General features: G+C 52.5%; 1 protein-coding gene across 1 annotated transcript in view; it reads right to left on the bottom strand.

Annotated features, from left to right (window-relative positions):
• The window catches only part of MEGF9 (multiple EGF like domains 9), a 60249-nt gene extending 40339 nt beyond the window's left edge, over nt 1-19910 (bottom strand). Inside the window, exons 1-4 of the mRNA XM_074924116.1 lie at nt 19901-19910; nt 18161-18241; nt 16802-16931; nt 15310-15476 (exon numbers count right to left, since the gene is read on the bottom strand). Of these exons, the coding sequence (XP_074780217.1) occupies nt 15310-15476; nt 16802-16931; nt 18161-18241; nt 19901-19910 (388 nt within the window). The remainder of the gene's footprint in view (nt 1-15309; nt 15477-16801; nt 16932-18160; nt 18242-19900) is intronic.
• Between the last annotated feature and the right edge of the window lie 3161 nt (nt 19911-23071).

Below are 23071 nucleotides of genomic sequence, written 5' to 3'. Positions count from 1 at the left end.
AACTCCTGGAAGCAGCAGATGCTCCCTCGGATGGCTGCCACGGCCACCCTGCCAGCTTTGGGGCACACACGACCTCTGGAGAAAGCCTTCACCTTTTGGGGCAGCATAAGAATCACGCTCAGGTTTCTCTCCGAGCAAGAGAAGCACTTTTTAAACTGCTCTAGTAACTCCCCAAGATGAGAGACGCATTCAAAGGGAGACTTTGGACATCCACGAGAAGTAGAAGATGGACCAAGGGGGTTCACGCTGCTATAACACAAGGTCAGACCCTGAGCCCCCCCTCGGGGCAGGACCCACCTCTCCAGCACACCCCACGGACCAGGCAGACGCGTCACCAGATAACCCCCCAGCTGCACTTCCATGGTGGACCACAACACCCCCTCTCCACCCGGCACCCTGGTCCCCCAGAGCAGACCTCCCTCCCACTGCAGTTAAGATGAACAAAAGCCAACAACGCTGGGGGCAACTCTCTTGAAATCCTTTCAAGACAAAATTGCACGTCTTCTCAGCTGTTTTAGCATGAAGTGATGCTCTCCGCAGACACAGGGCAGGGGGCCACCGTGCACAGCTCTGCACGCAGGCAGCGAGAGGCATTTTTACAACTTTTTTAAGGAGGAAGAGAGGGCAGACTTGCTTTGGAGGGTTTTAGGCTATTTTATTTTTAAGCCTGTGAAGAAAATCTGGAATGAAGACTTTCATCAGTAACTCCAGCAGGTGCCCAGGGCAGTTCCTTTTAAAATTCAGCTCCTCCACTGGAGGAGCAAAAGGACAGACCCGTTAACAAAGGCTTCTTTTATCCACCGTGTTAATAAACACTTACTGAAAGTGTTAATAAAAAGAAGCTTTACAGAGCCTGAGCTAAGACCCCCATCCATCTCGGCTCATTGCATTTTCAAGCTTGGAGATGAAGTAAAGCCCCAGCATCACAGGATTCATTCCCAATATGCTTCCCTAATTTTGTTCCTACTCTAAATAAACATATTTAAATGCAGATTTTTATTCATCTCAAACAGCAAAGCATCTTTCTTCCTCTCTCATTCACTTTAAAGACTGTGCAGAAGAAGGGAGAGGGGACTTGAAGAGAAGAAAACCTTTTGGGAGTCTGAAGCCAGCAGGTCCCGATTCTCTCATTGCTCCTGAGGTTGGTTCCAAGTTTAATAAAAGTTATTTTGTCTCCTTGCTTAATAAGCAGAATTACCATAGCAGAAACTCCAGCCGGGCAGAGGGATAGCACGAAGCATGAGTCATCACAACTGGTTTCAAGCAGGTTTTGCCATTTGGGTCCGGTTTCAAGGTTATGATGACATAGTGCTACGGGCTAAATTGGAGTTACCGTAACTCTCGCCAGACAAGGAGCTGTAAGTTATAATGTGCTGCAAGCAGGGAGAGCTGCTGGGATAGAGCTGGGAAGAGAGGTTTCCTGCCCTGTGTTTTATTCCCTTATTTTCTAATGCAGCCTTGTGCCTGCCCTGCTACACTTTGCACAGGACACAGTGATGTGTTTACCTCCAGTTTATATCAGGTGACTTAACTCCCCCTTGGAGAACTTGATTCACCTTTGCTTTCATCTAGCACCAGCCCAACTGGGTTACAGATCCGGTCGTGAGACAAAATTTGTTGGCAAATCCATGGAGGAGAAGTTGACCTTTCAGAAAGGGAACTGATAGGGGCCAGGGTACGTCATGGAAAAAGACACCTGGATGGAGAAAGCCGTCACTTTATCACCAGGAATGGGGAACTGCAGCATATCTGCTATCGGCTACTGGGGACCTGCTGGGAGCAGACAGCAGGGGACATCTCAGCGCATCTAAGCTGCACTCCAGATCTTCCTCCATCCACTGCAGTGATGGCAGGAATTTAGAGAGCATAAATCCCCCCCATGCATAGCGCAGGGGCAGAGTCCACTCACAGGGAGTTTCTGAGGGCAGCTGCCAGCCCCTGCCTCCCGCTCACCTTTGCTTTAAACCCCTGAGCCCTGCAGCAGATTAACGACTTCAATCAGGGCTGCACACCAGCTTTTAATTTCTCCTTAGTCACCGTGCTGCTGCCAACGCTGACGGACGATGTAGCTCCATCCAGCCCTGGCCCCTGCCTCAGCCACAAGGTATTGCCTGTATTTATTTCTAGCAATAGCTCACCTTCAAAAGGAAAATGTTTCCATTAAACAGCGCAAGTTCAGCAACCATAAACAATGACTTAAAGTCTAAGCCAATTCTCTGAAACCTCCACAATAAATACCAGGCCATCCACTGGAGTACAACAGGCAACAGCCCTGTCCCTGAGAACACCCAAATCCTTTTTAATAGGCAAAACCCTCAAAACTGTGAGGGGAAGGATGGAGGCAGCCAGGCACAAGGGTTTCAGGCACCCTGTGCAGCGCTCCCCATCTCACCCACAGGTCCTAAGCTAAGATTAAGTCTGAGCCAAGATCCAAACCCAAAGTGCTGATTTGCAGGGTCAGAGCCGAGCCCCCCAGCAGCACCACACCACTCATGTCTTGCAACTGGGATGGCATCACCAACGGAGAATCACCCTTGGCAAAGGCAGCACACTCAGTTTTGGGTTGGCAAAAACGAGCCTGATCCCAAGTCAGAGAGATGCTCTAAACCACAGAACTTCCTCTGTAGCCAGAGGGTCAGCTAGAAGAGGTTTGTTGACATTTCTATCTTGACCATTTCCCAGTTTTTGAGGGCTTTATAATGACTGTTTTGGCACTGCAGGAGGAAGAGCAGGGGCCTCCTCTTCCACAGGCTCTGCAGCCAAAGAGAAATCCTGCAAAAAGCACATCCCAGTCCCACTTGCAAAGGGGCATGAAAATCCGACCAAATCCAGGGGAGCTGCGGGTACCCAACACAACCCTGGCAATGCACAGAGAGGCTCTACTTCACTATGGCCAATATTGCACACACTGTTAAAGATATTACATGTATATATAGATGGGAGAGGTATCAGCTCTAAGGCAAGGGCCATCTAGGCACGTACATACATGACAGTGGACACACAGGAGGTCCCTAAGAGAGATCACCACGTGAGGGTGGTGGAGCAGAGAGAGGAAAGCACCGATTCCCCAGTCCACAAGCTTGAACACACCATCTACACACCTTCTGGAAAGCTTTAAAGAGGTTTGTTAACCAAAAACCATGGCTCCAGGAGCAACCCCCTAATGCCAAACTGGAGTGCTGGGAGGAACGGCAGGACCACCGCTCCCTCCATCCCACCCCAAAGCTCACCACCTTCTGCAAGGAAGCCTGCATCACCCTCGTCCCCGACTGCTCTTTCAGAGATCAGTCCATTTTTTGTTTATTTTTCATTTTAAATGGATTACACAGGCATAGAAGCCTCCCTTGAAAAGAAACAACCAAGATGTGAAAAGGATGGGAAGATCCAACTGCGAGGCGTTAGCGCTAATCCGCGTCAAAGGGCACGCTGTCGACAACTTACTGTAAACTTCCAGAAGGAAAAAAAAAATGCTCAGAATAAAATAGTTAAGTACAGATAAATGTTTGTCATTCATTATCTGGAGTCAAGCTTGGATTTCTCAACCACAGCCAGGCCAAAGCAAGCATGTTAATAATAAAACATATTTTACAGGGAGCTACATGCCGGGCATGCAGCCTGCCCTTGAAGGGAGAAAGGCTGGAGGCAGGTGGAGGCTCTGTTTGCTTTTCTCTGATAACAGGTATTTAGTTCTCTACGTCACTTTGCTTTATCGTAGCCTGAAACCCGGCCGAGCAGCCCGGCTCCACCTCCCCATCTGCTCCCTGCGCCAGCTGGCCCCGCGGCAGAGGGGACGTTGTTTGTGCAAGACGCGGCGATGCCACACAGCCCCACCAGCTCCCCCTGAACCCAAACGGCTCCCCCAGCCTTGCCCAGGAATTCAGGGGCATTGCTGGAAAACCCAGCAAGACGGATCTTAACACGACGCAGTCGTTCATGGGGAGGGGAGTCCTGGGAGATGGCATGGCTGCACTCCTGTCCAAGTCATCCGGAGAGCTTGAAAACAAAACAAATCCCCCCAAATACTTCTTCAAGTACTGGGACCAGGAAAAAACCCAACTGGTCACAGCAGAGAAGAGCAGAACACGAGCTGGGGAGCCTCCAGCGAAGACATCTCCTGTATTGGCACAAAGTGAACAAACACCCAGCCCAGGCAAGAGCCAACAGGTCAGCGTGCTCCAATTCAAATACCCATTTCATTTTGATAAAACAACCTGGAGCAGATTCTCCACCTTCTCTGGATGTCCTGGGGTCCTAACTGGATCCCAGCCCAGCTCCCCACACCCCTGGGGCTGCAGTTTGGGCTAGGAAGGGGTGCATGGACATGACCCCCCCCCCCCTCCGCAGGCTCTGCCAGCTGCAGGCATTGCGCAAGGCACTGTGCCCTCTTTCCCCATCCAACAGCACCGCGAAGGTGTGGGTGCCTCTGCCCCATTACTCACGCGTCTGCAACCGAGACATGTTTCAGGGAAGCAACGCGGTTTGTAGGAGCTGTATCCAAAAATCCCTCGGTGCTTGATACAGCTCAATCCCCCTGATTTTTCCCCTAGATAACTGGCTCGTTGCAGTGCTCCATTTTGGGGCAGAACTGGTTTGTTCCCAGTGACAAAAGGCAAGAGTTATAGCTGATGGAAAAATTTATTTAAAATATAATATATATTATAATATATATATGTATATTTATATACAACTCATTTGAAATAGAAAACAGCAGGAAAACAGAATTATTGAAGTTTCTAATGGTCCAAGGAGCTTTGAAAAATTTAGAAGGAGGGAACAAAATGTCAAGTTTAAACTGTTTTCAATGGAAAAGTCCATTAAAGCAAAAGGGACCTTTTGCAGAAAGATATCCATTTTGCTGATTTTGACAAAAAGCCCTGTTCAGAGGAGGGAAAAAAACCTCCCTTCAAAGGTTTTCAACTACCATTGCTTTGCACCTTTACAGTGCTGTTCATGAAAGCATCCTCGCAAACCTGTTATTGCTGGAGCACGGTGTGCCCAGGGAGAAGGTGTGTCTGGCCACACGCTGGGTGCGGGCAGGGCTTTGGAGACAGCTCTTGCCTGTGCCATGAAAATGAGCAGGTGCTATAAAAGGCAGGGAGGGAAAAAAAAGTATTTTACAAAGATCAACTTCCCCCCACTCTGTTCTGCCCCAGGAGAGGTGAAACGCTGATCCTCCAGCTCACAGATGGTCCTCCTGGAACAGCCTCCTGGTTTCCACCCCGTTGGCCACATCTGGTGATGGGGAAGGATTTTGGAGATGAAGGACATCAGAGTCCCTCCCCAGCGGCAGTACCAGGAGCACTGCACATGCCACGCACGCCACAGGATGTGCCACAGGATGCAGTGGGTATTGCCCGGGATGAAACCTCGCCTTCTCCCACCCGTCCCTCCCCAGCCATGACCACATCTCACGCCACAGAGGAGGAAGCTGCGGGTCAAGCACACACCTCCCCAGCAATTAAAGTCATTTTCTTAATATCGACCAGTCCCAGCCATCCTGTGACAGGCCACAGAAAATATTAATAACACCCCCTCCAATTTAGACCGGTTTCTTTCTCATTCAAGCATTGTTGGACCTGAATCACAGCCAAGCTGGGATTCAGCAATTGCACACAAGGAAGGATTGAGCATCACCTCAATGATTGTTTTTCCACCTCATATCTCCACAAAACTTCAAACAACAGCACACACAGCAATGAATTTAGAGTAATGCCACCAATGAAACGCTCAAATTAATAGCAATAAAGTGTAAACGCTCCACGTGATAGCGGCAGAGCCCTGCTTGGGAAAACGATCTGCGAAAGCTTAAAAACCAGCACAAGATGAGACCACTGGGGAAAAAAAAGCAACAAAACAAACAGTCCATTTCAATATCCTTTTCATAAGGCACCAAAATGAACCCAGGAGCACATCAGGGAATAATCATTTAGCACAGATCAAACAGTAGAACTAGCACATTAAAAATACATGCAGCATTAATCAGCTACACAGAGTTATATGCCATCATTTCCATAAATAATACAGGATCAAAGCAGCCCAAGCAGCACTATCAGTTAATATAGTCAGCTAGTCAGTCAAAATAGAGTAAAGCTGCCTGAAAACTGCAGCAGTATAATTTGCCAGGAATAAAGCAGATTCATCTGAGAAGTGGCATGACCAGTTAAACGGGTAAAGGTTACTGGCAGCCTCTTCATTATACAGAGGTGATGCCACGAAAGGAAAAGAAAAAAAAAAAAAAGGGTTAACGTAGCTTCAAAGAAAATTATTTTTTTTCTTGTAAAAGCTTGAAGAGTATCAATGTATATCTTGTCTAGTTATAACCCTCCCTTGAATAGCCAAGGTGCAGGGAAGAGGTGGGAGGGCTGACCCCCTGGGAGCATCCCCAGTGGCACCAGTCCCACGTCGGGGCTGGCTGGCAGTGGCGAGCGTGGGGGTGCAGACTAAACCAGAGCCCCTTCCCCGGAGTCAGGGCAGCTCCCCTTTGCCCAGGAGAAATATCCCAGCTGCAGAAACCATCCCGCCTGCTCGGGGTGAAGGCTCACCACCAGCAGCCTGTAAATATACATACATCTATCCATGCATATAAATGCCTGCGTCGTTAAGCCTTTTGCTGAAAGGCTGCAGAGCCATTTAGCTGGCTGATTTTTAAAACAGGCATGTGGAGCAGTGTGAGCTATAAATAGCAGAGATGCTTGCCTCGTCATGTTTCTGGAGGCTTATCTATAAGGACAGTGGGCAACTGAATTAAAAATGGTAAAAAGAATGACTTGAGTTTCTCTCTGGTTTCAAGGCAAAGCTGCCTGAAGAGAAAAACCTTCGAGGTTTTGCATTTTCCTTTTTTCCAGCAAAAAGCAAACGCCTCTCTCTCATGCTCAGACTCTGAATCGGTTACATTTACAAGGCAAATTTTAATTCATACAGCAGGTGTTCAGGAAAAAAAAAAAAAATCCTACTTTAAGCAGCACAAGACCAAACTAAGGCTTCCCATTAGTTCATGCAGCTCCAGGGAAGCTCCTCATTTACTGAAATAGGATCCATGTGTGTATGAAACAGAGGCAGAGACCCCAAAAATCTGTTCTAGAGGAGGGGGGAATAGAAGTCCTGAAGCAGGTTGAGCAGAACCATTGCCAAATATGAGAGCTGGCAGCCAGTCCAGCATCACGACCCCACTGTTTTGTGTGACGAAGGGCGATAGGAATTTTGCATGGGAAGATCCGGATGAGCATCAGCCAGAGGAGGAATTCAGCCTCCAACAAAAGAGCCACTCTGGGCAGCTCAAACCATCCCCGGCCGATTAGCGCTCCAGCAGCATGTTTAGACGGTCTATTCTTCACAGGCAGCTAGGCGCAATCCAGAAAAAACACGTGAACCAGGCACCCCTCCTCTGCACGGGGTGCCTTTATGAAAGAGCTGGTGAAAACAAGGGGAGACAGCCAGGCTGCCCCCGGCCCGCTCAGCTGCGGGACCCCAGCCGGCTGGGATGTAGGAGAAGCTGGACCACTTTTCCAGCATCCCTGGCTGTGAAGCAGCAGGGAGAAGAGCCATGGGGGTGTGAGTGACCCATCAAAAGTGGCGACATCCTCCACCGCTCTTCGGGGAGAGGAGGCTGAGGGGGAGCCAGGACCAGCGCTGTTGGGAAGTTCCTATTGAATTAGGGGGAAAAAGGGCTGTCTAAACAAATGAGGTTCAATTATTCCAAGTCCAGAATGTCTTGTTTGAAATGCTTCCAGACTGACAAGCTTTAATGCAATAAAAGACCCTTCCAGGCAAGTCCTGCCAGGATTTTGGGAGTGTTTCCCCCTGGCAGACACCCAGCAGTCCCCAACTCAACACCGGGGATGGATTTAGCCCCAAGCACAACGAGGTCATCAATTTTATGGGACAGCCTCAAGGCTCAGGACCCTCGAGCTTACTGGACACATAAGCAGAAGCAGAGCAAGAACTATTCCATTTCAGTCTGACCCAACCCAAAAGTCAAATTAAAAAAAAAAATAATAATTTCCTGTGAACCAGAAATCTGGTTTTCAGCCAGTTTAATGAGACTGAATTGCAACTGGTTCTGTTTTCCTGGGGTGGTGGAGACACACGACCCCCAAGGCAGGGCAGATGGCTAGATTGCAATCTAGCCTTTAGCTCATAAAACATATTAATATCCCCAACCAATTATAAAGTGCCAGACTCTGCCCCCTCAGCCCCCTGCTCCCACCGAGCGATGCCGCGCTGCTCCAGGCAGCTCTGCTGAGCTCAGACACGCAGCACGAGCCGGGGCAGCAAAGCCGGTGGGTTTCCAGGACCTCTGAAGCAAGTCTGAGCCCTTGCTGCAACTTCATTTAAAAGCTCAGTGAGGTCTCAGGTGCAGTCTAGATGCTGCACAGCAATCCAGCTCCTTCACTTATTTTTTTTTTTTGGTTTTATTTCAAGTGCTTGTCAGAGGTAAAGCAGAAGGAGCCTTCCCTTCCAGCCAGACGGCTGCAAGAGAAATCCCTGCCTTCAGCACCCAGCATAGGCATGAGTTTATTTCTAATGACAGCAGATGCATCACGCCACTGCTAAGATCTTGGATGCTTCTTGGAAGCACCAGCGAGCACCTCGGATCTGCAACAGCACTTTCTGACAGTCAGCTGGCCTTAGCTCTGCAAATATTAGCAGCAGCACAATGACTTAGCCCTGCATATTTATAGGCCATGGGCTCTTGTCAAAAAACCCTCTGAAATCTTTCCCCTGACTTCAGCAGACTCACGTCCGGGGCCTCTGTTCCTTGAGGACAGCTTGTTCTGTGCTTCTCTGCCCACAGCCACGGGGTGTGGGAAGTCCTGGATGCCCCTGTCCTCGTGCTGCTCACCCGCACACAGCTGGTGGGGACAGACTTGGGTACAGATGCCCACTGTCACCACCACCCATCTGAGTAGAGCTTAAGATGCTGCAGCCACCTCCAAGGCCGCACTGGAGCAGCACGAGGACCACAGTCCCCTCCAGGATGGGGTTACTCACCCCCTGAGGTTACACCTTGGCATAGCTCATGAGCTGAGCTCTGCTGCCAGCCCAGCCCCATTGCTCCTTACTCGCAGTGGTACCTTCCCCTCTGGCACAGCCCAGTGCACACCGGGCCGAGGACAGGACCAAGGTGCCTCTCCAGGATCAGGCCGCCCTGGGAGGATGCTCCAGGGGCAAAACCAGCCACTGGCTGGGAAACCCACGCTGACCCACGCATTTCCCAGCTGTTCAGACAGCCACAACCCTTGCACCCCATGCAAACCCCAGACTGTGTTGCAACAGTCCACCCCCCCCCGGTCACACTGAGGCACCCTGACTGCTGGGTGCTGCCCCTGGGGACCACCACCACCACCCTTGCAGAACCCAGCAGGCCACTGGCGTTGTCAAGCAGTGCCGGGACACTGCCTGCCCCCCCCAGCTTCAGGCAAGCTACTTTATTCAGTGTTTCAGCAGCTTTGCCTGCCCGCAGGCTGGTGTTTGGGTAATACCAAGACAGACAGACAAATAACTTCCAACACACCACACAGTAGTTGTCCTATTTCACATACAGTATTTTCCATTAGCAGTTCAGTGATGTGATGATGTCCAAATCTCAACTATCATTTAAAAGAAAAAAAGCAAAATCCTTGCACTGTTCCCCTGTGGAGGGAAGCTAACAAACAAGACCTTGGATGCTGTGTAGATGCTCCCAAAAATATCCTGATTTTCATGAGCATCCCTAAGTCCAAGACTCTCAAAGTCTTGAGTCAGGACAGTTGGATGCATCTGATTCAAGAATGACTCAGACAGGAGCGTGGAGGCAGGGAGGAAGGCAAGGGAATGACATTTTCTGCTGTGGACAACATCCCTTTATTTTAAGCTCAAAGATACAAACCCCACAATTTATTACTTGATTGAAAAAGGGAGCTCTCTGCCCTGGCTGATCTCTTTCTGATCCCAACTAACAAGATCATCCTCCTTATTAAGTTACAGCTGTGAAGGCTGAGAATTTCAGACAATAACAGGATGGTTTGGGTTGGAAGGGACCTTAAAGATCATCCAGTTCCAACACCCCTGCTGTGGGGACACCTTCCACTAGCCCAGGTTGCCCAAAGCCCCGTCCAACCTGGCCTTGAACCCTGCCAGGGAGGGGGCAGCCACAGCTGCTCTGGGCAACCTGTGCCAGGGCCTCAGCACCCTCACAGGGAGGAATTTCTTCCTTATATCTAATCTAAATCCCCCCTCTGCCAGTTTCAAACCATTACTCCTCATCCCACCCCTGCACCCCTGATCAAGAGCCCCTCCCCATCTCTCCTGCAGCCCCTTTCAGCCCTGGGAGGCCGCTCTAAGGTCTCCCCGGAGCCTTCTCTTCTCCAGCTGAACCCCCCCAACTCTCTCAGCCTGTCCTCACAGGGGGTGCTCCAGCCCCCCGAGCATCTTCGTGACCTCCTGTGGTCCCACTCAAGCAGGTCCATGTCCTTCTGCTGTTGGTGCCCCCAGAGCTGGACCCAGCACTGCAGGGGGATCTCACAAGAGCAGAGGGGGAGAATCCCCTCCCTCAACCTGCTGTCCACACTGCTCTGGGTGCAGCCAGGGTACAGTTGGCTTTCTGGGCTGAGAGCGCACATTGCCAGGAAAGAAATTTCCATTTCTTTAAAAAATTTAAATCCTGCTGACATCCTGAAAGCAAGCTATCTTGGTAACCACATTGAACACAATCCCAAGCCCTCAAACGAGGAAAGCTTAAGCTGCCTTCTCAAGTGATGAGCTGTAGGACAGCCCCAGCTCACCCTCCCCAGCTCCCCCCGTGCTGGGTCAGAGGCAAGGCAGGGGCATTCAGGCATGTGCCTGCCTACAAGCCCAGTGCCAAAGGGCAGGACCTGCACTTGCACCTGAAGAGACGGAAGTTTTTAAGGCTGCAAAGGTCCCTTGCAAACATTTATTCTCACCTACTGCTCAGCCCCAGCCTTGGAAACCCAACCGGCTGCACGGGCGTTAAACATTTATGTGCATCCCTGTAAAGAGTCCTGTATCACGCTGAGCACGGGAGGACAAGCTGATGACAGGGCAAACCTGACTGGGAAGACCTCTACAGAAGGGTGTCATGGCGGGACGGGAAGAGGGATAGAGTCACCCACAGCTGCAAAAGGGACCAGTCCTGCCAAGATGTCCCAAAACTGCCTTCAGCAACTTGGCTGTTTCTGTCCCACCAGGATTTGAGAGCTCCCAACCACTCAAGAAGCACAGCCCCGGTGTGGCAGGGTCTGGGTGTTGACAGCTCCATGCCTTGGACCAAAGTTTTTGCCCTACAATACTGCCAGTGTTGTAGGGACCCCTCCAAGACCTGTCCCTATAGTGCCTCTTGCACACACAGGGTGTGCAGACCTTTCTCCACACACCCTACGCAAAAGCAAAACCCTCCACCTTTCCAGCTGGATGATGAAGAAATGAAGCCAGTGCTCACGACCAGGTCCACTCCTTGCCCTGCTGCCTCCCCTGCGCTCAGCCAAGTAGTCAGGCCACCCCCATTGCCCTGGGGATTTGCCAGGCTCCTCTTTATAAGTTAAAGCCATCAGCTAATCCTACCCAAAGCCTAGTCACCACCCATTGGGGTGCTCTGGCTGCACCTCCTCCATCTGGGCTGAGAGCACCCCAGCAAGAGATGGCCCTATGCCAGAGGCTCAGGACCCATCAAACATCATTGCACACCCTGACTCAGCTTTCACCCGTTTCCACAGCATCACGGGACATCTTCCTGTGGTTAACTGCTCCGAGCCACCGGGCCACCTGCATTTCCTGCCCTGTGGTTGCAGCAGAAATTGCTCGTTGTCCCCTCCCAGGAGGTGCAGAGGTGAGGAGCCAGACTCAGGGTCACGTCTGGGACTTGGCAATCCAGGAAGCCAGATGGAACACTACAGAAACGGTGGGGAGGAGAGAAGGCAACAGCTTTCAAGATCTGAAACTCTCAGTACAGCCTAAAAAGGCCTCCAGAGTTTGGGTGCAGCTCTTGTGCTGACCCAGCCATGGCATGGGGACAGCAAGGCTGTGCAAGGAGGTTTGGGCTTTTAAGCCCACCCACCTGCAGCAAATGGGGCTGGAGAAGAGTCAGAATAAAATGTCCTTCAAAGAGACCCATATTGTTCAACACCACCCTACAGAAATGGGTGGAAAAGAGGAGTTTTGTTCTTTAGGCAGGGAAAGTCCAGCCAGGACTACGCTGGCCACAGCAGCCACATCTCTGCTCCAACATCGAGCATCCAACTAAACAGCAGCTGTCCCCAAGTCAGCTTCCCCAGCAAAGCTCCAGCTTTTGCTTTAAAAACAGACTATTGCATAAAAAAGGAAGAGGCAGAGTCTCCATGGCGGGTGTTAGAGGATTTGGTGATAAGGCAGGGGATACTTCTAAGCTTGTCTCCACAAACATGAGGATTAGCAATTTACTTCTCTTAAAAACAAAATCGGGGATTTTAACATGATCGCAGCCTTGGAAAGAAAAATAAACATCATGAAACTGGGAAAGGGAAGAGAATGTGAGTGGAACAAGCAGGCAGCTCAGTGGTTGCTGAAGTGCTCCTTAAATCAGAATGAAAATAACGCATTGAAGTTGGAATTTAAATCTTAGCAGTGCTGAACAAACACTGGATGTGAAGATTCTCACACCAATTTCTTATCAGTAGGAATGCCATCAGTGTTGAAGGAAGCCTTTCTAATAGCATTCATGAGAAAAGGCCCATTTGTTTTACACAATAAAGCATATGATGAATTAATTACCTTTCAACTTGAAAAAGTATTGTTGAAAACACGATTGAATTAAAGCAAAAGGAGAGTTTCAGCTAAACCCATGGCACCCACTGGCTTTACTGTGCCTTCGGTGCTTAATGCCCTTTGAGAGCAAACCTCTGTACAAGACTCCAGCAACAATCAGCAGACAGGGCAACACAGAAAAGGCCCCCACAAAACCCACAGAGACCAGCTCCCACGCAGACCACGGCCGTGCCACCCACCCGTACACCCCCCCGCAAGCTCCCACGTCACGCAGCGGGGTGCTGCCGAGCCCAGTATCTCCTCCCGCTGCCACCTCATCCCCCCCGGGCACCCTAAACCCCACCCGACCCACGAACACGCCAGCAATCCCCCCTCAGCCAGGGTTAATCTCAACCTGCCACGCTAACAAATAACAAATTAGCCCTTTGAGAAGACATAACCTGCCCATGCCTTCCTACCCTGCCCATCACCACAGCGTAAAGGCACCAGAGAGCAATTTTGAGATCAAGTGGCTGTGGCCATTAATAATTAGCACTTTAAAACTTCAAAGAGTGATGCTGGCCTCCACAATAACAACGCAGCACACCCAAGGGTGGTGGGGAAAAGTTCTCATCATCGGATCTCCCACTTCCCAAGTGAGACCCGAAACGCAGAGGTGAGGGCAGCCCCTGGGGGGATCCGTGGTGGCGCTGGGATTAGACACAAAACCTCCCGACCCGCATCCCTGACACCTCCTGTGGCAGCAGACATAAAGGACATTATGTGAGCTCATACTGGACATCCGAGAGCATCCCAAAGCCGTTGCTAAACCAGTCACCTCATGGCTTGCAATCCCCTCGTGTGACACATGTCACTTGGCCCCTATGAGAGGAATGCTCTTGATGAAACCTTTGGAGCCCAAGATGGGAGAGGTGATGCCTTCTGACACTGACAGAAAAAAACACAACACACAAGGTCAGCCAGGGAAAATATGTGCTCGACACAACTCAGAGCAGGTACGTGCATCCCCCATTTGGCACCCAGAGGGTCGCGCCACGCTGCCCGCGCCAGGCGAGTGGCTGAGCCGATGAGGTCTGCTCGTGGCATGATAGAGAAAATTGCTTTTGCTTTAAGAAAACTGAACCCCTCCTCTCTTTATCAACAGTTCCTAATCTTAAGCCATTCTGTCTCTTCCGGAGAAAGTAAAGACAGAAACCTCAATGGAAAAAAAGGAATTAAAGTCTGAAAACAAGAGACTTCAGATCTTCAGCTGATTGTATTTCTGGCCAAATAAAACAGGTTGATTAATCCACTTGGTCAGACTGCTAAAGCTACCAGAACAGTAGAATATACCCCTTTCACATTAGAAGAAGCTCAACACACCTAAACCAAACATCTTCCAGGCAAGGAGAATAAATAAATAAATAAATAAATAGGGTAAAGAATCAGTGCTATAGCATTCGCATGTGTCTGAACATAAAGCTTTGGAAACATAGAGTGAAGCGGAGTTCTCCAGTACAGTAAGTGGACAAAGCTCCATCCACGGACTGCAGCAGAGTTTTGTCTACTTATATATTAAGTAAACTGGAATCTCAGCTTCAAAGACCATCAGTGTTTTCATCTCCTGGCACCATCACTCAGCACTACACCCAGCAAAAGCTTCACCTGACAGCACAGCCCTCCAGCCTGCCCTTCCCCTCTTCCCTCCTCTTGATGGATAATTCCATTTATTCCCATTGCCATAACGGGTCCTCAGCTCGGTACGAGCCCCCCAGCTGCGACAGGGGCAGGATGAGGCCTCAAGTGGGCTGCACCAAGATGCCTGTTTCCCAGAATAGGAAAAGCCCACGGCTCTCTTCTCCCCTCGCGCACCCGTTGGGTCCCACACTAGCGTGGGCTCTTCCCAACACCCGCCGAGCTGCAAACATGCCTCCAGACAATGGTGAGGACACGGGCTCCAGTGACACCCAGGTACCGCTGTCCCCGTTCTGCTGCCGGCACGCGGCCGTGGGACACCGGGGAAAGCTTTGATGCTCACGGAGCAACTCTGCCGCCAAGGTACCGCCCGGCGCTGCTCGAGGCCAGTGTCCACCTCGTTGGACCCTGCCCCGATGCACCGGGGACGGGAAGGAGGCGTCTTCACCTCCTGGGTGGGGAGCTCGGGGCACGCCGGGGGCGGCTGAAGGATGCTTTGGGGAGCCAGGGCCAGCACCCACCGGGCGGCTCCCCAAAACCACCGGTAACGCCTGTTACAGCACCGGCACCGCCTGGGCATCCCCGCACGGCCCTGCCAGCCCCTCCACCCGAGCCCTTTCGCCGCCCGCCCTCCCTCCAAGCCCCAGCCCAGCGCCGGGCACATGGGGCTGGTGAGATGTTCCCGGGGGTCCCACGCCGCGGGGGTGCCCCCTCTCCTGCCCCGCACGGGGGTAGCTGCAGCCATAGGGGGCCCGGGGAGCCGCCGCCCCCTGCGAAGCCACCCCCGGCCGCGCCTTTGTCCGCCCGGCGGAGGGAGGGGGGGCAGCCCCGTCCCGCTCCCCGCCACAGCCGCTGGCCCCCACGTCCCCCCGTCACGGACACGCGTGGGCCGCTCACCTGCGGGGCCGCTGCCCGCGGCCGCCTCCTCCTCCTCCTCCTCTTCCTCCGCCACCGCCGCCTCCTCCTCCTCCTCCTCCTCGGGGGGCGGCGGTGGCGGCGGCGGAGCGCTGCCCCGGGCGGGCGCGGTGGTGGCGCGGGACCGGGCGGGCGGCGCGGGGCCGGGGCTGCCCTCAGCGGGGCCGCCGCTGCCGCTGCCGGGCTCGGGGGGCGGCGCGGCGCTGGAGGGCAGCCCGGCGGCGGCGGCCAGGAGGGCGGCGAGGCAGAGCAGGGCGAGCCCGGGCGCGGTCCTCGGCCGGCGCCTCATGCTGCGGCGCGGCGCTCCGCCATGCACTCCTCATTCAGTCAGTCATCCAGCCGGGCGCTCCGTCACCCACCGAGAGGGGCCGGCGAGCGGCGCCGGGCGGCGGCGGCTCCCTCCCGCCGCCTCAGCCGGCCATGCCGCGCCGCTGCCGCTCCCAGCGCCCCGCAGGCGGCTCCCGCCGCGCCCCGGCCCGGCTGACAGCGCCCCGCCCCGCCCCGCGCCCGCCGCCGCCAATCAGCGCCGCGCACGCCCCCCCCGGCGGCCGCTTCGGAGCGCGCTGGGCGCGGCGCAACCAATCGGCGGCGTCCGGGGGCGGGCGGAGGGGCGGGGCGAAGCTCGGGAGGCGGGGCCGGGGCGGGGCGGTGCGGTATTGTGAGGGCGGGGGCAGCGGGGGGGCGGTCCCCGCCTTCCTTTTTTTATGTGTCTAGGTAGAGCCTCTATTTTTTAACACACGATTTCGAAAAAATTATATTTTTATTATTTTTATTATTTTTTATTTTTAATATTTTTAATTTTTTTTTTTATTAAATCCGTCTTTCACACCCCCTACACACCCCCCGCCTCAATTTTGCAAAACAATGAGGAAGGCGCCGGGCTGCGCAGCGGGACACAAAGCGGGTCGGCAGCCGGGTCCATCCCTGCCGGAGCGACCCCCCCTCCACCCCCCGCTGCAGGCGCTCTGGAGGGGCCCAGCAGGTCGGCGGGTGTCACGACCCCCCCTCCCGCAGCCACCTCTATCCACCTCCCCCCCCCCACCTCCAGCACCTCCACGTCCCGTCCCCCCCCGCAGCGATGCCGTCCCCCTTTGTGCTGCTCATCCTCGGGGCTGGGAGCTCTTTCCCACCCAGCACGATGCAACCCAGGGACCAGCCGCAAGGACAATGAAACCTCGGGGGGGAGCATCCAGGCTGCCCCCCACCCCCGGTGCTGCTGGGGCCCGACACCGGGAGTGACCTTGGCCAAATGCCCCCGGTCCCGGAGGAGCGATCGGCAGCGCTGGGAGGAAGCACAGTGACACATATATTAATTATTTACGGTGCCCAACTGGGTGATCGCTGCTTCACGCGCGTTGAAGCAAGACGCGGGCGTGCGCCTGCGGTGCGGGAAAAGCTGCTCCGACCAACACAAAGGCACGTGGCTGCACGCCGGGGTGTGCCGAGCGGCTGCGCGGGCCCTGGGGAGCCGCACGGGCACCCCACGGCGGGAAGGTGCGGAGCGGCATGGTGCTGAGCGCCGGGGACACGGTGCCTCTCGGCGGCCTGGTCCTGCCCGTAGGTGTGTGGCACTGCCAGGCGAGTGTTGGCATCGTCTCCGTTTTCTGCAGGAGCCAGTGGATGCTGACATGTGTCTCTTCGGGATTAGACAGCCCCACCTTCACCCACCGCACGCTCCAGGCTGCAAGTTCTTCTCTAGCACAATATCGAGGGGTCATCTACAAGGGAAACGCTGCCCAACATAACTGCTGCCGGCTAATTATTCTGCAATAACTCATTACTCTTCTCCCCTATCCATCCCCTTCTCAGAAATAAATAGGACTTTGTTCCTTCATAATAATATAATTATTATTCCCCAGCAGCTATGCCGCACCGTTTCCCCCACGGAGACAAACACTCTCGAGAATGTCAGCCAGTCATTCTCCACTGGGACCGAAGAGTCCCTCCGACCAAGAGGAATACAGCTGGCAGAGAAGGAGGATGGTTTCCTGATCAAGTCTCTCCGCCAGCAATTCACACGAGGTTATTGTCTATGAGAACGGGAAGGAAGAAGTCAAACAGAGCAACGATTGCTAAGGAAAGAGTTACCTGGAACAAAGAAATTCCTTGGGTTTAAATAAAAGCTGTGCAGCCTCAGCAGCCAAAGGGATGGACCCTGAGCCCATCTCCCAGCTCAGGGGTGCTCCCCACAGAGGCACAAGAGCCCGCACAGCGCAGGCTGCCGGATCTGATCATCTCATTTCCAAAATATCATATTCTCCCTTTCTGCCGGGGAGGAGCAGTGAAGCATGTCACAACCTTTCATCTCTTTATCCTCAGGCAGCCCCGTCTGTCACCCCAGCACAGGAGGGAGACGGGAAGATCCTGCCTGGATCAGATGTCCTTGGGGCATCCTTGTCCCCACAGGATCCATGAAAGAGGACTGGCCACCCCTTGGAGATGGGATCACATGCCAAACCAGAGACTCCTTCTGCCCAGCTGCCTTATTTCAGCACTAACTTATCATGAGAATCATTATAAAGAGCTGCAAAAATAAAATGGACTGTCTCTGCCACATCGGTGGTACACACAACGCAGAGGCGTCGTGGTAACGCCACATCTGGGTGGTAACACCACATCTGGGTGGCAGCAGGGGGAGAAACCCCAAGGGGCGAATTCCCACGTTGGTGGAAATCACCGCCAGCCCCCAAAGCTGCCAGTCGGCACGGCAAGGGCCGAGCAAAGGCCGGGACAAAGGCTGGAGAAAGGCCGTGGAAGATGCTGGGCGAAGGGGATGGAGGATGCGGGTGGCATGTCCCAGGCCCTGCACAGGGACAGCTTCTGCAGGACTCACCGCTCCCCCTGTTGATGTCAAATATAGTTGCAAGTGCCCCACAGCCCTGAGCATCGGACCCAAACCATCCCCGGCCAGATCCTGAAAAAAAACAAGCACCCAAAAAAGCCACCTGCTGCCTTCAAGGACATTCAGCTGGGGATGCCAAGGGCACAGAGCAGACCTGTGCTGGCACCGTGCCACCAAAATTTTCATGCTTCTCTTCTTTTTATGTTTTCATTTTGCAATAAGAAGGTGCGAAATGCACGTCTGAGCAGGATGGATCCTCGGGGAAAGAGGAGGGCTGACACAGAGCCCAGGTTGTGAGCAGGCAGCCCAGCCTCTGTGCCTGCTTTCTTTGTAGGTTTTAAGGTTATCAACATTCTCCCCAGAATTGTTCCTATTCCATCAAATCAGCAAGATTTTCTTCCCCAGTGGAAAGTTTCTATCAGACATTTAGCAACCAGCTCTTTCTCTGACCTATTTGCAAGCCCCAAGCCACTCTCTCCACCACCCACTGCTGGAAAGCTTTGATAATTCGATGAGATGCTAATCGTGACAACCAGAATAACTCACAATACAAAAATTTCTTATTTTTTCTTAATTATCATTCATTTCAATGCAGGGCTAACGAATCCTCTCCACAGACTTAGTTTTCAAAGCACCCAGCAGCATTTTTCTGCACAACTTCCATTAAGTCAACATATATTAAGTGGTTTCTGACAATCCTGTGTGCTCTGGGGTAGGCAGAGCCCAGAAACAATGGGGCTGTACAAATCTGCCACGGGGACCAAGGAGCAGAGCTGAAGTCACAGGCTGGCCAGTGTGTGTAGGTGTTAGCATAGGGCTGCATAAAAAGCACGCTGCAAAAGGGCACTGTCAGTTGTAAGCATGTCAGGATCACCTTTTCAGGCAAAATTACACTCTAAATGCAAAGGGTTATTCGTGAGACCCCGTGTGCTTTGTCAGGGCACACAGCCTATGAGACCGAGCTCCACATGGTGCTGGAAATTTTTCCACTTTTATTTAAGAGCCCAACCCAGTGGGACTTCGCATGACCCCAAGGAGGGAACCCTGCACTCCCTTTGCACAGCTCTGTCACGCATCTGCCTGACTTAGGGGAGATCAGTGTATTCTTTAGGTTGCGCTTCCTCGGTGAATTTTTTCATTATTCCACATGCATATTTATCACTTGTTTAAATTATCAAATAAGGAGTGGTTTAGTCAAAAGCTCCAGGAGCATCCCTGCAAACCTGTGCATGAGATGTAGGGACTGACTTAAAACACAAGAAGTTGTGGCTTTATTTTCACTGTTGGAGTAAACAGCATGTGTGTTGGGAAGCAAATAATTTTCTAAAATCTTTCTGGTTTTACGACCAGGCCAATGTTAGCAACAAGAAGACGACAGTTAGAGTGCAGAGCTGAGTGTCTTCATCTCTTTTTCCACATATTTTAAAAATAAAACACCTTCTATGTGGTTGTTCTGAAACGGCAGCCTTGCCTTAGCTGAAATGTACGCATTGCCTACATTTATCCTCTGATTTGAATATAAATGAAAGTGAACGAATTAAAACGGGAGCCTGGAGAGTCATCTCTGCAGGCGCATGGCTGGTGGTGGAGGGGCTCGGTGGGCAGAGGCCAGGAGCCCCATCTCGGTGTGCGGGAAGAGCAGCTGCAGCGTCACCGAGCCTCTCTGAGGTCACAAATTCCTCCTTCTTTGGCGTCCAGCTGCCTCTTACGCTGTTCTCATGGGGAACTTACCTTCGTACATGTCTCTGAAATACTGAGGCTTTAAAAGTGCCTTTGGCTGACTGCTCTGGGCATGAGCCTCGGATAGCCCCGTCACGCAGTGCTGAGCATCTCCCGCCTCGTCCCCGGTTCCTCGACGCGGCGAGGAAGGGGCATCCCTTTGCCTTGGCCACGAGCCACCCCGCAGCCTCCGCAGGCCGTACACACCTTTTTGATTTGCATAAAGCAACTGCAGCGATGAAATAGCAAATGTCCGGCGTCTTTCTTGCAACTTCCCAGACAGCAGTAAAAGTCACATCCCCGGACAACGGAGCTGCAAAACGCCACGTGCCACAGCAGCCACCGCTCCTACTGTGAGCATAAACAAACCCGGCGTTAGCACAGGTCTGTCGTCATTTCAAATAAATGCAATTAGCAGCCAGACTTCCCTCTCTTACAGGGGGTGAACGCTGGCAGCAGGGAGCGGGACGCGGTGGTGGTACGTGCGTTGCTGATAGGTCCCATTTCTGCACACTCTTAAAGAGCGGCTTAACTTTAAGCACACCAAGGTCATGCAAATGTAAAGATAAGCTCCTTTTCACACAAAATATGTCTTGCAAATGCAAAAGACTGAATAAATTGGCTAGTGTGTATGTTTATCACTGCTCTCCGAGAGGTTGGATGGAAAGGGCTGAACACGCTCTGCGCTGCTGACTCTGAGCGCTCAGAAACTACAATTTCTCTTCTATTGGCAACTGTGGCACTTTCAAACATGTTTTCATCTCCAAATCCTATCATCGATGCCAAATTACCTGGAGAAGGTTTTTACAGGCACTGATTGGGAAGGGCTGCGTTTGCCTGTTAATCAGAACCCAGCAGCAGAGTTGGGTGCCGGGGGCGCAGCCGGGGCGCAGCCTGCCAGGGTGCAACCTGGGAACCAGCAGTTCACACACGTGGAAGACTGAAATGATATCAACCTGAGTGGTAACATCAAAACTAAACTGAGCAATTTGTTGAAATGAAATGCTTTGGAAAAAAATTATCCTCTAAAGGTCAAAAGGAATGGTGTAGATTTTTTTTCCCTGTCAATAATTTCCTACGTGTTCCCACAAAATGGTTTGATTGCAGCAAAACTGCGCTCGCCAATAACAATCACTTCCACTGAAACCCTTTCTAGCCTTCCTGCTGCCAGAAGAGCTTTGCCTGTAGCCAAGCTCCCCACGGAGCTGCAAATGGGGGCAAGACCCCTGGGGCTGGTCTGTCCCTGGGGGTGCTGGCCCAGGGGCACCCCCCAGACATGGTCCCAGGCCAGCCGGGTACGGCTGCAGTCACACCCGCGTGCAGCTGCTCTGGGCTCCCACACACAGATTTTCCTTCCCTTTCCCTCTTGCACACACCCCTCTCATGAGCACACACGTGTGCACACCCCTCCCCTCTCTCACATACCCAGTCTCCATCCCAAGGCGGGACAGGCAGCCCCACACACACACATTTTCCCACACCAGACACACACAGACACACTGTCTTTGTTGCACACCACAACCAATTCCCTCTTCACCATGCATGCCTTGTCTCACACACAGATGTTTTTTCTTCCCTCCAACAAAGCCTGAAACAAGCCTCTGGATATTTTGTCCCCAGTGCAGCCCCTGCAGCCCCCAGAATTGCCCTGGACCCCTCTCCCCAGTCCCTGGCTCCGGGAATGCTGCACTCATGACTTTGAGGGGCATCACTCCATAGCAGGTGCTTTCCAATCCCCTTTTTATTTCCAACTATTTCTGCAAATGTGGGGCACAAAACAGGCAGGGACAACCTTGACACTTGGGAGGAGCAGAGGAGCATCCCTTCAAGTAAGATTTAGAAAAGTGGTGTGGGAAGGATTTCTGTAGTGCACATCCACAGAAAAGAGCAGAAAATCCTCTCGTCATTTGACGAATGACCGCAGAGGAGAGTCCTTGAGTGTGAGACACTGAGCTACTAGGGATTATACAGTTCCTTTGAAAAAGGGCCAGATCCCTTTAGCAAATCTCCCATTATTACCCACCCTAAAGCACTGGTAACACTTTCAATCTCTCCTGCTTTGTGCCACAGACATACATTTTTGCCTTTCACTCCAGGGCTCAGGGTTTTTTTGTTGAATATTGAAAGCGCATTATTGCCTGGGACGTGGGGTGGGAGGGGATAAGGGATTGAGGGGCCTGTCCAAATTAAACAGCTATTCCTACATTACCTAATGCAGGGGACTGGCCACATCGAGCCACGTGCTCTCCCCCAGAGCCCAAGCTCCCTCCCAGAACACTCAAGGCCAATTTTGGTATTTGACTGTTTTCACATGTTGGTTTTAATGAATCCCCAGGAGGCTCCGTCCTGGCTGGGGCTCGTCCCAGCTCGCGGCAGAGACCTGTGCTGCAGCACGGCACAAGGAGCGGGGCTGGGGGATGCGGCTGGAGTTGGGATCAGGCTGGACCAAAGCCCAACTAAACGCAGCATTTGGGATGAGACGCCATCAACATCTGACCACTTCAGCTGCCAAACCCTGCATCCCCTGCAGGACTTAGGGAAGTCTTGGTGTGAATGCAGGACAGAAGGTCCTCAATACTCACAGACGTGCAGGTGGGACATTTAGTAGCCATTTCCGCTCTAACCCTGGACAATCCATCATCTGACAAAGCAAGACCTCTTATTTCTGCTTCTCCCTCAAGTACTTGGGACTAAGCTTCATTGCTACAAGGAGAAGTCACAACCACATCCCAAAATCCAACTGTGCCCGACTGCTCCCAGCTGCCAGGAATGAGGACGCAGGCGAGCGGGTGGATGTAAGGAGCCTGGGAGCAGGCAGCGGGATCGGCTGAGCCGGCGGGAACAGGGCCAGGCACGGCAGCGAGAGCGGGAGTGCAGAGGAAGGGGCCTTCCTATTGTCCAGAACAAAAGACCAGATGTGCGCCCAGGGTAGAGAAAATCCCACCCTCTGAAAGCCAGATCTGGCATTTCCACTCAGAAGGGCCTCAAGGCTGTCATTACCAGTCCGTTCTACACCAGCACAGCTAAACCCCTTCTTAAACAGATTTCATTAATTCAGGACAGAGTAACCAGTGGGTTACTCTGGCCATACCCTGGCCAGCCACTCCACACTTGCAGGTGTTTGTGCTAAGGGAGTTGCTTTTGCTTCTCTATGATTTTTTTTTTTTTTTCCTCAAAAGCCAA

Source organism: Athene noctua, chromosome 20, assembly GCF_965140245.1.
Source record: "Athene noctua chromosome 20, bAthNoc1.hap1.1, whole genome shotgun sequence".
Lineage (NCBI taxonomy): Eukaryota > Metazoa > Chordata > Aves > Strigiformes > Strigidae > Athene > Athene noctua.
Note: the sequence above shows the minus strand (reverse complement) of the source record. Positions and strands in the feature narration are given on the sequence as shown.